The following is a 17,672-nucleotide window of genomic DNA, read 5'->3' on the forward strand; positions in this document are numbered from 1 at the left end:
GGTGGGATTGGGAGGGAGACAAACCATAAAAGACTCAATCTCAAAAAGCACACTGAGGGTTGCTGGGTGGAGGGAAGACAGGAAAGGGTGGTGGGGTTATGGACATTGGGGAGGGTATGTGCTATGATGAGTGCTGTGAAATGTGTAAACCTGGCGATTCACAGACCTGTACCCCTGGGGATAAAAATACATTATATGTTTATTTAAAAAAATAAATTTTTAAAAGATTTTAAAAAAAGAATTTCACCTACTGCTCAAGTCCATCTTTGAAACCATGTGAGATAGTTGGAAAGGTACTTTTACTCTGCTCACATCTGTATATAAAAACTCTTAAATGCCATTTTAAATTATATTATTTAATACTATATTATCATTGTAGCAAATAAACAATGTTAATACAGATTTAATTCAGAGACTTTATTTATAGAGGTCACCATGGCAAATTATTTATACCAGGGCTTCTCAAACTATAATGTGCATATGAATTACCTGGAGAGCTTATTAAAATTAAAATGTAGATTTTTATTTAATGGATATACAGTGGGTCAGAGAGTCTAGTTCTAACAAGCTCCCAGTGATGGTGCTTCTACTGATGATCTGTGAACCATACTTGAAGCTGCAAAAATACAGACCCAAATGAATAGGAAAAAATCCAATGTAGAGGTACAATCTGAAAGTTTGTAAGGTTCTTGCTTACAATAATGTCAGATACCAGATCTGATTTTTTAAAAATATTTCACTTTCATACAATATGTGATATAAACTGATATGATTTGAGTTCCTATATTTAAGTTCCTATATTTAAGACGCATAGGAATATCACAGTGTAAGTAACTTGTCTGGCTGATAATAATGTAAACTAAACTTACGTGGTGTTCATAATGCATTATGTGTGCCGAAGTATTTTAATTTAATAGAAACTCTGAAGATTAATTCAACATTATACAAGCAAAAATGTGAATCAGTTTCAAATATTGTCTTTTTTAAAAAAAAAAAAAAAAAGGTTATTTATTTATTTATTTGACAGAGAGAGACACAGTGAGAGGAAACACAAGCAGGGGGAGTGGGAGAGGGAGAAGCATAGGGAGCCCGATGCAGGGCTCAATCCCAGGACCCTAGGATCATGACCTAAGCCGAAGGCAGACCCTTAACAACTGAGCCACACAGGCACTCTTCAAATACTGTCATTTTGAAAATTTTAAAAAATTATAAGCAATGGGGGCACCTGGGTGGCTGAGTTATTTAAGTGTCTGACTCTTGATTTTGGCTCAGGGTTGTGAGATTGAGCTCCACATCAGGCTCCATGCTGGGCATGGAACCTGCTTAAGATTCTCTCCTGCTGGGACGCCTGGGTGGCTCAGTTGGTTAAGCAGCTGCCTTCGGCTCAGGTCATGATCCCAGCGTCCTGGGATCGAGTCCCACATCGGGCTCCTTGCTCGGCAGGGAGCCTGCTTCTCCCTCTGCCTCTGCCTGCCATTCTGTCTGCCTGTGCTCACTCTCTCCCTCTCTCTCTCTGATAAATAAATAAAAAAGAAATTAAAAAAAAAAAAAAGATTCTCTCCTGCTCCCTCTGCCCCTCCCCACTGCTTGTGCTCTCTAAATAAATAAAGTATTAAAAATTTTAAGGAATGATAGATACAACTAAATTTTGCTGAAACCAATTTTATTCATTTTTATGGCTACCTGAAACAGTTTCACTTCAATATTTCAATTAAAATTTTTCTTGTTTCCTTTTTTAAAGATTTTATTTATTTATTTGACAGACAGAGATCACAAGTAGGCAGAGAGGCAGGCAGAGAGAGAGGAGGAAGCAGGCTCCCTGCTGAGAAGAGAGCCTAATGTGGGGCTTGATCCCAGGACTCTGAGACCAGGACCTGAGCCGAAAGCAGAGGCTTAACCCACTGAGCCACCCAGGTGCCCCTCTTCTTGTTTCATAATCATTTCCTTTTGTAATTATGGATCTCCCATACTTTGTTCAGACATTTAGTACTAGAGGCCCTTTATATTTTGGTATCCTATGTGAATTTTCTAATAAGGAATTATATGTCTCTTTTATTGAGTACAAGAATTTTGGTCTTTTGAGATTGTCTTTATTAAAGTGAGAATTCTAGGTGGCAATGTAAAGTGGTTCAGCCACTTTGGAAACATATGGTAGTTCCTGAAAAAGTTAAACGTATTCACCCTATGACCCAGAAATTACACTCCTAGGTATATACCCAGAAGAAACAAAAACATTATTTATGTAAAAACTCATACATAAATGTTCATAGCAGCATTATTCATAAAAGCCAAGAAGTGGAAACAACCTAAATTTCCATGAACTGACAGGTGGAGAAACAAAATGAGGTGTATATGTACATACACAATGGTATCCTATTTAGCAACAAAAAGAATGAAATACAGATATATGTTACAAACATAGATGAAAATTTATGTACCTTGAAAACAATATACTAAATGAAAGAAGTTAGACACAAAAGGACAAATATTCTATGATTCCACTTATATGGTACCTAGAGTCGTCAAATTCATAAAGACAAAAAACAGAACAGTAAATAACTGGAGCTGAGGGAAAGGGAAGGGAAATGAGGAGTGACTACTAATGGGCACGGGGTTTCTTTTGGGCGTGATGAAAATCTTGTAATATTAGATAGTGGTAACAGCTCCAAAACTCTGAATATACTAAGAACCACTGGACTGTATACTTTAAAAGGGTGAATTTTCAAAGCAGCAATATCCATGATAGCCAAAATCTGGAAGGAGATGAGATGTCCTTTAACAGGTGAATGGATAAAGAAGATATGGTTCATAGATACAATGGAATATTACTCAGCCATCAGAAAGGATGAATATCTACCATTTGCAGTGACATGGATGGAACTGGAGGGGATTATGCCGAGTGAAATAAGTCAAGCAGAGAAAAACAATTATCATACAGTTTCACTTACATATGGAACATAAGGAATAGTGTGGTGGACCATAGGGGAAGGGAGGGAAAACTGAATGGGAAGAAATCAGACACAAAGATAAACCATGAGAGATTCTGGATTCCAGGAAACAAACTGAGGCTTGCAAAAGGGAGACGGTTGGAGGGATGGGGTAGCCAGGTAATGGGTATTAACTGTATTAACATGCAGTGCCTATTATTAAGGAGAGGGTACATGTTGTGATAAACACTGGGTGTTTTATGCAACTAATGAACTGTTGATCACTACAGAAAAAACTAATGATACTAATGATGTACTATATGTAGGCTAGCTAAACATTAAAAAAAAAAAAAAAACAGAGCTACAATTGATGTGGGAGATGGCCCCACCGATGTCTTACATTTGCCATCCTTGGGATAGCATATAATAAAATAAAATTAGATCAAATAAATAAATAAATAAAACCCTTAAAAATAAAAACTCCCAAAATTAAAAACTTTAATTAAAAAATAAATAAAAGGGTGAATTTTATGGTATACAAACTACATATTTACATTAAAAAGTGAAAATTCTATAATTTCTGGGGCACCTGGGTGGCTCAGTGGGTTAAGCCTCTACCTTCGGCTCAGGTCATGATCTCAGGGTCCTGGGATTGAGCCCCACATCGGGCTCTGTGCTCTGCAGGGAGCCTGCTTCCTCCTCCCTCTCCACCTGCCCCTCTGCCTACTTGTGATCTCTCTCTCTCTCTGCCAAATAAATAAAAAGAATCTTTAAAAAAAGAAAATTCTATAATATCTGCCATTTGTCATGTGTAAAAATTAAGAATATTTAGTATGTCTCTGGGTCCTCTTCCACTGACATTTGTCTACAACAATAACTTGAGCATGTGTTTAATTTTTTATGCTTCTCAGTTTTAGTGTGCTTGAGAAAAGAATATAGCTATTTGATATCCTTCATTGTGATCAGAATAGCAAAAGTTAACACTGTCTGGAAATTAGTTATATAATTTTTCTATTTAATTTACATCAATTAATTTCATTAGGGCATTTCCAGTTTAATTCAATGCTAGGTTCAACTCTAGTTCAAAATAACAAGTTGCCATAGGTGAATTCATTGAACATTCATTTTTGTTTCAGTTCACAGTAAGAGCTTTCAGGAAATAGACTCTAGGACAGTTCTAGAGTCAGTTTCATTTGAATGTCCAAATTTAAAGCTACAGTTAAAATTCTATTATTTATTCCTACCTTTTTTTTCTTTTCAAAAGAGCATTTGCTTCTCCCATTATACATGCACACATACATCCTTGTCACAAAAAACAAAGTACATAGGAAAGCACAATGGAAATAAATATCACCTTTATACTACCACTCATATAATAACCACTGTTAAAATTTTAGTTTATGTCCTGCCAGGAACTTCATTCACTTATATACATAAACAACATTTACATGGTATAAATACTTACAAATGTGTTTATAAAATTTTGATCATACTGAATATACAAGTTTTTAGCTTTTATTTTTTCATTTAACAAGATATCTCAGACACTTTCCTGTGGCATTAAGTATCTTTAGTACTATAATTTATTATGCCTCTATAGCATTTCATCATATGGATGTATCATGATTTAATGTTTCTAGTTTTTGATTATTACAGATAATTATGCAAATATCCTTATGCATCTTTATATACATCACTAACTACTTCTATAGGACTTACTTCCAAAAACTGGAATTGCAGTGCTTATTATTAATTTATTATTGATGAAAGCCAAAGAATCCAAAACAGGACATAAAAAACATTAGCAGAATCTGAGAAAAGAATGATAATTACCTGACAAGGCAGCATCAAATCCCATGTCTTCTATTGCTTCTCTCAAGGCTTCTGGAGTGGTTAGTAGAGGATCATACTCAACAGTCCCATTGCCATTTGCAAGAGATACTTGTATGGATTTTACACCTGCCTTTTTTAATATGACACTCTCAATAGACTGAACACAAGAATTACAAGTCATGCCATCAATGTTTATCACAGTTTGTTGAGTCAGCGGATGGCTAGCTATGTTCAAAGGGATCTTTTGAAGAGATGAGCTAGAGGGAGAGTTTGAGATACTCTCAACTTCACTTGTAATACTAACTCTATATTGCCCTGGTAACACGGCTTCTATTGCTTTTCTGAGGGTTTCTGGAGTGACTGAGCTTGCATTGTACTTTACGATGGCAGATCTCTTCTCTAAAGAAACTATGACGCTGCTTACATACTGGAGTGTAGATAAAGTACTTTCAATATTTAATACACATGATTTACAATGCATGCCATCTATAAGGAAAGTGACTGTTGAATCACTGGTATATGATGGACTCCTTTGCTGTGATCCTTCTGAGGATTTGACTGGTGTGTTCTTTAGGCGTTCTATATCAATAGCCCCCAATTTGAGGTACTTGGGCTGTTTTTTGATGAATGCTGGAAAGCCCACAGCTTCAATCTGCTTTTTTATTTCCTCTACTGTGATAAGATGAGGCTGATAAACAATAGTAGCTTCTTGGTTGTCCAGGGAAACTAGTTAATAAAAAGAGAAATATTTTATCGGTTATTCCTAGGCCACTTTGGAAAACATTCTATAGACCAAATTAATACCACACATAATTGTTTCTCTGTCTTTGTTGTCAGTATCCTTTCTTAAGCTAATTCAGTTCTTTTCAGAAAAAGTTACTGACACAGACTGGAAAAAACTAAAAAAATATGACCACTATATCTATGGTCTCCAAGTTTCCACATGCCTGAATAAAAATATATTAGAGGTAGAGAGGACTCCAGGTATGTTGCATTAAACCCTAAACTCCAGGGACGCCTGGGTGGCTCAGTGGGTTAAGCCACTGCCTTCGGCTCAGGTCATGATCTCAGGGTCCTGGGATCGAGCCCCGCATCTGGCTCTCTGCTCAGCAGGGAGCCTGCTTCCTCCTCTCTCTCTCTCTCTGCCTGCCTCTCTGCCTACTTGTGCGCTCTCTCTGTCAAAAAAAAAAACCAAAAAACAAAAAAAACCCTAAACGCCATGAACTGTCACTCCTGCTACATTTTCTGCTTGTTTAAGATTCATGTAATTTTTAATTATAATCATTACTTTTACCTACATTAACCCTGGGTATACCACACTGATCCCCAGACTTCAACGACACAATAAGCATTCTAGTCCAGTGTTTTCAAAACCCATGCTTAAGAAGAAAGCAAACACCTCAAAGACCAAAACAGAAAACTAAGCTCACAAAACGATCATGCAAATAACACAAAATACATTACCTTTAATTCGCTGAACACCTTGCAGCTTCCCAATTTTCCCTTCAATGGTGCTGGTGCATGAATGGCAAGACATCCCTTCTATTTTCATCTTCAGCATGACTTCACCTGCTTGAGCCAGACTGTAATCTTCACAAGTTCCTGACTTTTTCTCCAGAGTTCCAGTATCTAAACTGAGATCTGGAAGGAGCTCTATTATCTGATTGGCATTCACTATAGAAGGGATTACCGTCACCACTACAGTTCTTTCCTGAGGGTAAATTTTAATGTCTGTCACACCCTTGGTCTTGAGCAATGTGTTTTGGATATGGTCCCATGGCACAGCCAGTGAAGCAGCAACCGTCAGAAACACAGTCTCAGTTAAAACAGGGAGAGGATTAGGATTGTGGAGAATAGCATCAAAGCCCATGTCATCAATAGCTTCCAGTAGGGTCTTTGGAGTGTGTAGTTTAGGGTCATATATAATAGTTGCATTTTTTTCTTCCAGGGAAACCTTTTGGAAGAAAATTTCAAAAGTCAGTTCAATTAAATTTCATGGCTTAGACCTTAAAAGTTAGCAATCATCATACCACATTCAAGAAGAATGGAACAAATAATCCAATCAAATGAAGTTTCTCTATTAGTTCTCATCTCATTCTCTTAGGAAAGAAACAGAAAATATCTTCTGTACTTACAGGAATGATAAAGTTATATGTAGGTGTATGTGACTCAAGTACTGATTAGGCATTTGAAACATACACATGGACAAACACACCCTAGAATTTCACAACCAAGTACAAACAACTCTTCTTCACTATCTCCTTTCACAAATTATTCCAATACATCACACTCTACCAATTCAAAAGATAATAAAGGAAACAGGATCAGCTGCAGAAAATAAGATGATATGAAGTTTAAATTTTAAGATGGTAAGATAACTTTGTTTGGAAGAAAAGATATAAGCATGCTAGTTCATGATTAAAGGTAGTAAATGGGGCACCTGGGTGGCTCAGTGGTTTAAAGACTCTGCCTTCGGCTCAGGTCATGGTCCCAGGGTCCTGGGATCAAGCCCCACTTTGGGCTCTCTGTTCCACAGGGAGCATGCTTCCTCCGCACTCTCTGCCTGCCTCTCTGCCTATTTGTGATCTCTGTCTGTCAAATAATTAAATAAAATCTTTTTAAAAATCTTTAAACGTAGTATTGTAGGATTTTGTAGCATATATTCCCATAACCTTCTAAGTTACTACAGCCTAATATTACTTTTATTCAAAATAAGAACATCTTTATTGTTTCACCTGATTCAATAATAAAAACAATGATTGGATTCCTAAAGCTCAGCTACTGTATATGATTTAACTACTACCATGATTACATGCATATCTTCGGCTGGCACCTTACAAAAATTAATGATGTAGTCATACACACAAACACATATGCACAAACAAACAATTACCGGGCTGGGAGTCAGAAGATTTGCATTCCATTGAAAATTCTCCACTTATTAAGCAATCACACTCATTAATTCTACCATCTACGATGCCCTATAATCTTCTAGGGTTATTATAAGGATCATATGTGTAAATAGATGAGAAAGTAGTTCTTTACAGCAGTGAGTTAAAGGTAAATGCAGAACAACTAATACTTATTGAGCACCTACTATATGGGCCAGGAACCAGGATTCTCAAGACACAAAGCTGAGCATGATACAGTCACAGGGAGCAATACTAGAACAGAAAACAGACATGTATTCATCCCTGGGAATATGAGTTGGAAAAGGCTTCTTAGAGGAGATAATACCATAACATAAAAGGACAAACAGAAATCAGCAAGGACACATGAGGCAAGAATCCCAGACAAATGGATAAAGTAGATAAAAGATCATAAGCAAGAGAATTAGGCAACTGATGTATTATGGGGCCCTTCTATGCCAATGATGCAATTTATCCTATTGGTAATAGGAGGCTATGGAAAAGTTAAGCAGGGGAATGGTTGTATTAACATTTTAGAGAAGAATTATTGCATTAGCATTTTAGAGAAGAATCATTCTGGAGACACTGGGGTGGAATGGAGTGACACAGGATGGAAGATCAGTTAGGAGACTACTGCAATTGCAATAGTGGTACACAGAAGATCTTAATTAAGGCATGAACACTGGGGATAAAGGGGCAGTTTTAACATATATTTGGGAGGGCAAGAACTAGTAAGGAGATTATAGAGAAAAAAGGAGATGATTACAATGACTTATATGTTTATGGTTTGGACCAATGTATAGATGGTGTTGCTATTAACCATTATCAGAGATAGAGGAGGAAAACTGGAGGAAGTTAAGAGGTTGGAGTGGAAGGAAAAAAAAAGATGATAAATTTAGTTTTACACCCATTGATTTTGAGAGGCGGTAGGGTATTAATGTTTAAAGGCCATTAAAATACGGGCACTATTGAGACGCCTGTGTGGCTCAGTCAAGTGTCTGCTTTCAGCTCAGGTCATGATCCTAAGGTCCTGGAGTCAAGTCCCACATCCTGCTCCTTGCTTGGCGGGGGAGCCTGCTTCTTCCTGTCCCTCTGCTGCTTCCTCTACTTGTGTTTTCTCTCTCTCTCTCTCTCTCTTATTCTCTCTCTCTCTTCCTCTCTCTAAATAAAATCTTCTTAAAAATATGGGTATTATTGGGGCACCTGGGTGGCTCAGTGGGTTAAGCTTCTGCCTTCGGCTCAGGTCGTGATCTCAGGGTCCTGGAATCGAGCCCCACATGGGGCTCTCTGCTCTGCAGGGAGCCTGCTTCCCCCTCTCTCTCTGCCTGCCTCTCTGCCTACGTGTGATCTCTCTCTGTGTCAAATAAATAAATAAATTATTTTTTAAAATATGGGTATTATTATTATTATTAGCTATAGAGGTAGTAGCAGCAGCAGCAGTAGTAGTATGGATTCCTGGTGAAAATATTTGTTCCATAAATAAAAGCAACCTCAAAATATAATTAAAAGTAATTAAGAATCAGAGCACCTGGGTGGCTCAGTCAGTTAGGTGTCTGACCCTTGATCTCGGCTCAGGTCTTGATCTCAGGGTCGTGAGTTGAGGCCCTGCATTAGGCTCCATACTGGACGTGGAGTCTAGTTAAAAAAAGTAATTAAGAGGGGCACCTGGGTGGCTCACTGGGTTAAAGCCTCTGCCTTCAGTTCAGGTCATGATTCCAGGGTCCTGGGATCAAGCCCCACATCGGCCCCTCTGCTCAGCAGGAGCCTGCTTCCCCCTCTCCTCTCTCTGCCTGCCTCTCTGCCTCCTTGTGATCTCTGTCTGTCAAATAAATAAATAAAATCTTTTAAAAAAGTAATTAAGAGTAGGAAATCTCACTCTAAAGTGTCTGTTATAGTTATATAGTAAAATCTTTCACTTATTTTAATGAACTTAATATTTTTAGTTCTTCCTTTAGCTTGGTAATCAATAGCCAGGTATTTGGTGGAATCTTAAAATCCACCCATGGAAAAAAAAGAGATTCTAAGACTGATAATTCTAGTTTGTCAGCTTGTTCTTAGTTATGGAAGAGATCACTAGCATAGGTGATCCAAAACAAAAGTGGGAATATAATTTAAATTTTGTCTTGGAATACACCACATAACATTTCTCATGAATAAGCTGCAGTATACCCAAACCACATGTAGTTCAGACATATACTTTTCAAAGAGATGCAATATAAATATAGTCACTATAAAATGAAGGCATTCTTCTGTTTTTGTATCTTTAAAGAGATTTTCTTTTAAATTCTAATCTGAGTCCAATGAAGTCAATGATTTTCTGATTAAGAAAATTACTTTAAAAAGTTTAAATATTCAGGGGCACGTGGTTGGCTCAGTCAGTTAAGTGTCTGCTTCAGCTCAGGTCATGATCTCGGGGTCCTAGGATTGAGCCTAGAGCTGGGCTCCCTGCTCAGGAGGGAGTCTGCTTCTTTCTATCCCTCTACCTTTCCCCCCAACTCATGTCTGTCAAACAAATAAAATCTCTCTCTCTCTCTCAAATGAATAAATCTTTTAAAAAATTTAAACAGGGGCACTTAGGTGGCTCAGTTGGTTAAGCATCTGCCTTTGGCTCAGGTCATGATCCCAGGATCCTCAGATCAAGCCTTGCATCAGGCTCCCTGCTCAGTGAGGAGTCTTTCTCCCTCTCCTTCTGGCCTTCCTCCCTCTTATACACTCTCTCTTTCTCAAATAAATAAATAAATATCTTTAAAAAAATTAAAAAAAAATTTAAAATTCAAACCAAAGAAGAAGCTGGAGAACAGACGAGGTATGGAAAAGGAGTGACTATGAAGGGACAGCATAGGAGATTTTGGCATGACAAGACTATAGTACCCTGGCTGCGGTGCGGGTGTTATGAATCTATACATGTGTTAAACTTCACCAAACTAAAAAAAGAATCATATGCCAAAAAGAAGTCAATTTTACTGTATAATAATCATTTTAAACAAAAAATTAAGATAAAAAAAATTCAGTTAAGGGACGCCTGGGTGGCTCAGTTGGTTAAGCAGCTGCCTTCGGCTCAGGTCATGATCCCGAGTCCCACATCGGGCTCCTTGCTCAGCAGGGAGCCTGCTTCTCCCTCTGCCTCTGCCTGCGATTCTGTCTGTCTGTGCTCACTCTCTCCCCCTCTCTCTCTCTGATAAATAAATAAAATCTTTAAAAAAAAATTCAGTTAGTTGTATTGGCTACATTTCAAGTGTTCAACAGCCACTGTGGCTAAGTGGCTGCTATATGGTTCTGGGTATATAAAGCACATTTCCATCATTGCAGTACATTGCAGGACAGTACTGCTCCAGGTACTATTACACTTTTTTATAAAAAAGTACCAAGCTTTTTTGAAAGGGTGGACATTTCCTTTCTCTTTACGTTTAAATACACTGTATATGGTATCTTTTTAAAAAGATTTGGTTTTGAGCTAATTTCCACCTCCCCAAAAAAACATTAATTAACCAACATACCCAATGAGAAACTGTTCTTAAAACTGACTTTATAAGCAAAAATCATTTTCTCACTAGATGGTTTGCTGTAATTTCTACTGCACTAGCCTATCTTCTAATTATAAAAGACATAGGGGCGCCTGGGTGGCTCAGTGGGTTAAGGCCTCTGCCTTCGGCTCGGGTCATGGTCCCAGGGTTCTGGGATTGAGTCCCGCATCGGGCTCTCTGTTCTGCGGGGAGCCTGCTTCCTCCTCTCTCTCTCTGCCTGCCTCTCTGCCTGCTTGTGATCTTTGTCAAATAAATAAATAAAATATTTTTTAAAATAATAAAAGACATAAGGAAATAAGAAAACTATGTATATAAAATACTACATAGAAAAGTTATATTACCCTATGCTGTTTTCATGCTGAAGATTAAAAACACTTCCTCATTTAGTAACTTCTTTTTGTGTGCTTTAAAGCTTACCAACCACACTTAGCACAAATAAAATGTTCCCCTTTGGGGTAACGTCGTTCAACTTTTCCTCTGAATGTTAGATATCTAAGGATATCCAAGAGTTAGATATCAAAGAGACTTTTCAAGCCTAAAGTCTCAAAGGAAACAAAAACAAGCAGTACCTTTGTTTCTTTTAAGAGGAAATTCACACAGTGATTATCACAATACCATTCTGGATATCAAATCCTTCAGCAGGAAGCTAAAATAATGTTTATTTATTCAACAAATATTTACTGAGTGTCTCTTGTGTGCCTGGCACTGTGCTAGCTGTTAGGAGGGAGAGAATGGTAAGCAAAAACAAGCACTGACTCTGGAAACCCGGAATTTGCTGATAACAGCATGACTCTGGGTCGACTTAACTCTTTCACATTATCTCCACCAATTAAAACCAGCTCTACCTATTCACCACACTGTTCCAAAGTTTCAACAGCTTATCTTTTTTTCTCAATCTTTCATTAAGAACCAATGCTATTAATTTCACTACTAGGTATTTATCCCAAAGATACAAATGTAGTGATCTGAAGGGGCACCTGCACCCAGTGTACAACAGCCAAACTGCAGAAAGAGCTGAGATGTCCACCAATGGATGAATGGATAAAGAAGGTGTGATACACACACACACGCACACACACACACACACAATGGAATATTACTCAGCCATCAGAAAGGATGAAATCTTACCATTTACATTGGAATGGATGGAACTGGAGGCTATTATGCTGAGTAAAAGAAGTTAGTCAGAGAAAGAGAGTTATATGGTTTCACTCATATGAAGACCATAAGAAACATGGGCACCTAGGTGGCTCAGTTGGTTAGGCGTCTGCCTTCAGCTCAGGTCATGATCTCAGGGCCCTGGGATCAAGCCCTGTGTCGGGTTCCCTAGCCAGTGGGAAGTCTACTCCTCCCTCTCCCCTCCACTTGACTCATGCTCACTCTCCTCCCCTCAAATAAATAAAATCCTAAATAAAAGAATATACGAAACAATGTAGAGGATCGTAGTGGAAGGGAGGGAAAAAAGGAATGGGAAGAAATCAGAGAGGGAAAAACTATATGAGACTCTTAACTATGGAAAAGAAACCATGGGAAAGTAACTGAGGGTTGCTAGAGGGGAGGCAGGTGGGGGGATGGGGTAACTGGGTGATGGGCATTAAGGAGGACACCTGATAATAACGATAACTGGTTATTACATGTAACTGATGAATTACTGAACTCTACATCTAAAACTAATGATGTTCTCTATGTTAGCTAACTGAATTTAAATAAATAACATTTAAAAAAGAACCAATGTTGTTACTTCTATTTTCCATAAGAACTATTCTTCCATTAAATCAATAGTACCTCTAAAAATAAACATATACCAGTCTACAAATTATGAATGTGACGCATAGGAAGGACTTAAGGTGGAAGACTATTCACTGTATTTAGATAAAGGCAGGAGTGGAAGAGAAGAAAAAGAAAATAAGTCAAAATACTCTGTGGTCTCAATAGCATTAATGGAGTAGAGCGTGCTAAATGTCCATAGGAATTATAAAGATCCACTATTTTAATGGGTATGGTATTCTTTATCTACTGAAATGCCTAAAACATGAAATTCAAGCACAGTACTTTATCTGCATATGATTTCTATATAATTTGCTCTTAAGTAGGATGAAAGCTAGAACCCTGGACAAATACCCTAACTCAAAGAGTTTCATTTTCCTAAGAGACTGGTTTAAAGCTTATTTTCTTACATTTTCATAACAACTCCAAATAAAGGTAATCAGAGGTTTTTCAGAGCTTGAAAGGATTCTATCATTTTATATAGACTTTAGTCAGAAAAGTGAAATGATGCATCAGTTATCTTTAATTTCTAACATGTTTCATTCACCAACCACAAATAGTTTTAACTCAACTAAAAACTATTTAAAATATATATGAGGAACCCAATATAGATTACATATTTTACAATACAAATTGTATTACTCTTTGTTAAAAAAAATAACATATATATAATAATCAAGTAACACTACTCTGATGCTTCAATATAGGATATCAAAAATTAAAAGCCATTAATATAAACTGTATGGTACTGGCACAAAAACAGACACATAGATCAATGGAACAGGAATAGCATGTGTTGTGATGAGCACTGGGTATTATACACAACTAATGAATTACTGAACACTACATCAAAAACTATTGATGTATTATACAGTGGTTAACTGTAATTTATAAAGTAATTTATAAATTACAGTAAATTTATTATTAGTAGTAATTTATAAATTACAGTAAGACTGTAATTTATAACTATAATTTTAAAAGAAAAAGAAAATCCAGAAATAAACTTATGCATATATGGTCAAATCTATGGCAAAGGAGGCAAGAATATACGATGAGAAACAGACAGTCTCTTCAATAAATGATGCTAGGAAAACTGGACAACATGTAAAAGAATGAAACTGGACCACTTTATAACACCATACACAAAAATAAACTCAAAATGGATTAAAGACATAAACATGTGACCTGAAGCCATAAAAATCCTAGAAAAGAACATAGACAGTCCTTTCTCTGACATCAGCCATCGCAACATTTTTCTAGATATGTCTCCTAAGGCAAGGGAAACAGAAACAAAAATAAACTATTGGGACTACACCAGAATGAAAAGTTTTTACACAGCAAAGGAAAAAAACCATCAATAAAACAGAAGGACAAACTAATGGATGGGAGAAGATATTTGCAAATAACATATCTGATAAAGCATTAAGATCCAAAATATATAAAGAACTTACCAAACTCAACACACACACACACACACACACACAACACAACACAAAAAATGGGCAGAAGACATGAATAAACATTTTTCCAAAGAAGACATACAGATGGTCAACAGACACATGAAAAGATGATCAACATCATTTATCATCAGGGTATCAATAAGGTATCACCTTATTGTATTACCTGTCAGAATAGCTAAAATCAACAACACTAGAAATAATGGTTGTTGGCGAGGATGTGGAGAGAGGGGAAACCTCTTGCATTATTGGTGGGAATGCAAACTGGTGCCGCCACTCTGGAAAACAGTATGGAGGTTCCTCAAAAAGTTAAAAATAGAACTACCCTATGACCCAGCAATTGTACTACTAAGGATTTACCCCAACAATACAAAAATACTAATTCAAAGAGATACATATACCCCGATGCTTACAGTAGCAGCATTATCTGCACTAGCTAAATTATGGAAACAGCCCAAGTGTTCACTGACTGATGAATGGATAAACATGTAAAACAATGGAATATCACTCAGCCATAAAACAAGAATGAAATCTTGCCATTTACAATATGGATGGAGCTAGAGAACATTATGCTAAGCAAAATAAATCAGTCAGAAAAAGACAAATACCATATGATTTCACTCGTATGTGGAATATAAGAAACAAAACAAATGAGCAAAGGGGGAAAAAGAGAGAGAGAGAGAGAGGCAAACCAAGAAAGAGACTCTTAACTATGGAGAACAAAGAGATGATTACCAGAGGTAGGTGGGTAGGGGGATGGGTTAAAAAGTTGATGGATTAAGGAATGCACTTGCTTGGATTAGCACTAAGTGTTGTATGGAAGTGCTGAATCACCTGAAACTAATAATACACTGTTAACTAACCAGAATTTCTTTTTTAAAGATTGTATGTATTTATTTATTTATCTGTCAGAGAGATAGAGAGCACAAGTAGGCAGAGCAACAGGCAGAGGGAGAGGCAGAATCAGGCTCTCTGCTGAGCAGGGAGCTTGATGTGGGGCTCAATCCCAAAACCCTGGGATTATGACCTGAGTTGAAGGCAGCTGCTTAACCAACTGAGCCACCCAGATGCCCCAACTAACCAGAATTTGAAGGAACACTGGGAAAAAAAAGAATACCAAACAGATAGTACAGATTTCCCTTAAAACTCTTACTTTATAGTATTCCCTATTATTTCTTAATGTATCACATTCAGTGTGATACATATGTTAAAATGGATAAAAGTTTCTATTTTACAAAAAAAATTCAAAAACTAAATATCTTAAAATGAAAAAGATGCAGAGATTTTATTGTTGTTGCAGTATTGTTTTTCATACACTAAACTATCTGTAAACTTGAGTGCATTAGCAGACTTTTCACTATTATCACTCATTTGTTCAAAAATTATTCAACTAAAGCATGGTTATTAATTATGAAATATTTAAATACAAGGTTATACAAAGGAAATAATGAAACTCCCTGTCCATAACATTCCTCTACTGCTAGATTTTTATATTGAGTTTGATCTTATTTTGAAATTTGGAGTAAAGTTCAACTAAATCAGAAACCAAACTCTTCTTGAATAACTGACTCTACATCTTCATGGATGGATAACTATTACCCAGGAATTAGGCAAAATGCCTGTTTTACTCTAATACAACGTTTGAAAAACAGAATGTTTAATGCTCTATCATTTGCCATAGGAAAAGTTATGAAGAAAGTTCCAAATAGAAATTTTAAAAATCATCTCTATTGTTGATATGGAACAATCTCTAAGATATATTTGCTAAGTGAGAAAATCAAGGTATAGATAATATATATATAGTGTATGTGAAAGGTGAAAGAAAATGGAGTCACTTATGTCAAGGGGTTTTAAAATGGAGCCAGAAGGCCATTAAGGAGGTGGGCCTTATACATGTCCTCACCTGGTGGAACCATAAATTTCTGAACTGGGCCAAACCACAAATATTCCAAGGACTCTGCACAAACATCTGCAACCTACTATATTAATAGACTTTTGCTTAATAATAGCCTTAATAATAAATAATATTTAGCCAAAATTAGTTTTCTGCCACCAATACCAATCAAAATTCTTTGCAAACAGTATATACACGCATTCCTCTTGGTCATTAAAAACCACTGACTTGGAGTTTTGTTTTGTTTTGTTTTTTGTTTTTTCACTGTGCTATGTTAGCCACCATAAAATACATCATTAGTTTCTGATGCAGTGTTCCAAGATTCATTGTTTATGTATAACAACCAGTGCTCCATGCAATACGTGCCCTCCTTAATACCCACCACCAGGCTCACCCATATCCCAAAACCCCTCCCTTCTTAAATCCTCAGTTTGTTTCTCAGAGCCCACAGTCTCTCATGGTTTGTCTTTCCCTCCAATTTGCCCCTATTCACTTTTCCATTTTTTCTCCTAATGTCCTCCACATTATTTCTTATGTTCCACAAGTAAGTGAACCACATAATTGACTTTCTCTGCTTGACGTATTTCACTCAGCATAATCTCCTCCAGTCCCATCCATATCGATGCAAAAGTTGGATATTCATCCTTTCTGATGGCTGAGTAATATTCCATTGTATATATGGACCACGTCTTCTTTATCCATTCGTCTGTTGAAGGGCATCTTGGCTCATTCAACCACTGAATTTTGTTCCCAAGGGGAGCACAATTTGTGTTGCTACTTAAATCTGTGCTTCCCGAATTGTAATTCTGAGACCCCAAATAAATGCTTTTGTTTTGTTTCAGCTCTTCTTCTTTCTCAGTGGACATACGCTTCCATTGATAGACAGATAGATGTCTAGATAGATACACATATATACATGTAAACCATTTTACATTCACAGTCTATTTCTAGAAGGATACATACATTAGCAAACTGATAACTGGTTTCTGTTGGGAGGGGGATTTTACTCTGTGTTACTTTTTCAATAATAAAAAAAGATTATGTATATCAACTATGCTTCAACTTAAAAAAAATAGTTAAGGGGAGCAAGCAATGTATTGGTCCACAGGATGAATTTGGTAACTGCTAGCATCTAGGTGGCCAATTTTTTTAAAAAGCATAGTCTAAATTAGTCATAAGGACTGCAGCCTTTTTCTGAGTAAAGGGAAAAAGCACTCAAAATGTTAGCAGAATATCGGAGGGGGAGATAAACCATGAGAGACTGTGTACTCTGAGAGACAAACAGGGTTTTGGAGGGGAAGGAGGTGGAGGGTTGGGTGAGCCTGGTGGTGGGTATTGTGGAGGGCATGTATTGCATGGAG

At 36.9% G+C, this 17,672-nt stretch overlaps 1 protein-coding gene across 1 annotated transcript in view; it reads right to left on the reverse strand.

Annotated features, from left to right (window-relative positions):
• Nucleotides 1–17,672, reverse strand: part of ATP7A (ATPase copper transporting alpha) — a 190,064-nt gene that overhangs the window by 82,773 nt on the left and 89,619 nt on the right. Inside the window, exons 2-3 of the mRNA XM_059385224.1 lie at nt 6,225–6,714; nt 4,761–5,486 (exon numbers count right to left, since the gene is read on the reverse strand). Coding sequence (XP_059241207.1) covers nt 4,761–5,486; nt 6,225–6,630 — 1,132 coding nt within the window. The 5' untranslated portion in view covers nt 6,631–6,714. The remainder of the gene's footprint in view (nt 1–4,760; nt 5,487–6,224; nt 6,715–17,672) is intronic.

This window comes from Mustela nigripes, chromosome X, assembly GCF_022355385.1.
Source record: "Mustela nigripes isolate SB6536 chromosome X, MUSNIG.SB6536, whole genome shotgun sequence".
Taxonomy (NCBI): domain Eukaryota; kingdom Metazoa; phylum Chordata; class Mammalia; order Carnivora; family Mustelidae; genus Mustela; species Mustela nigripes.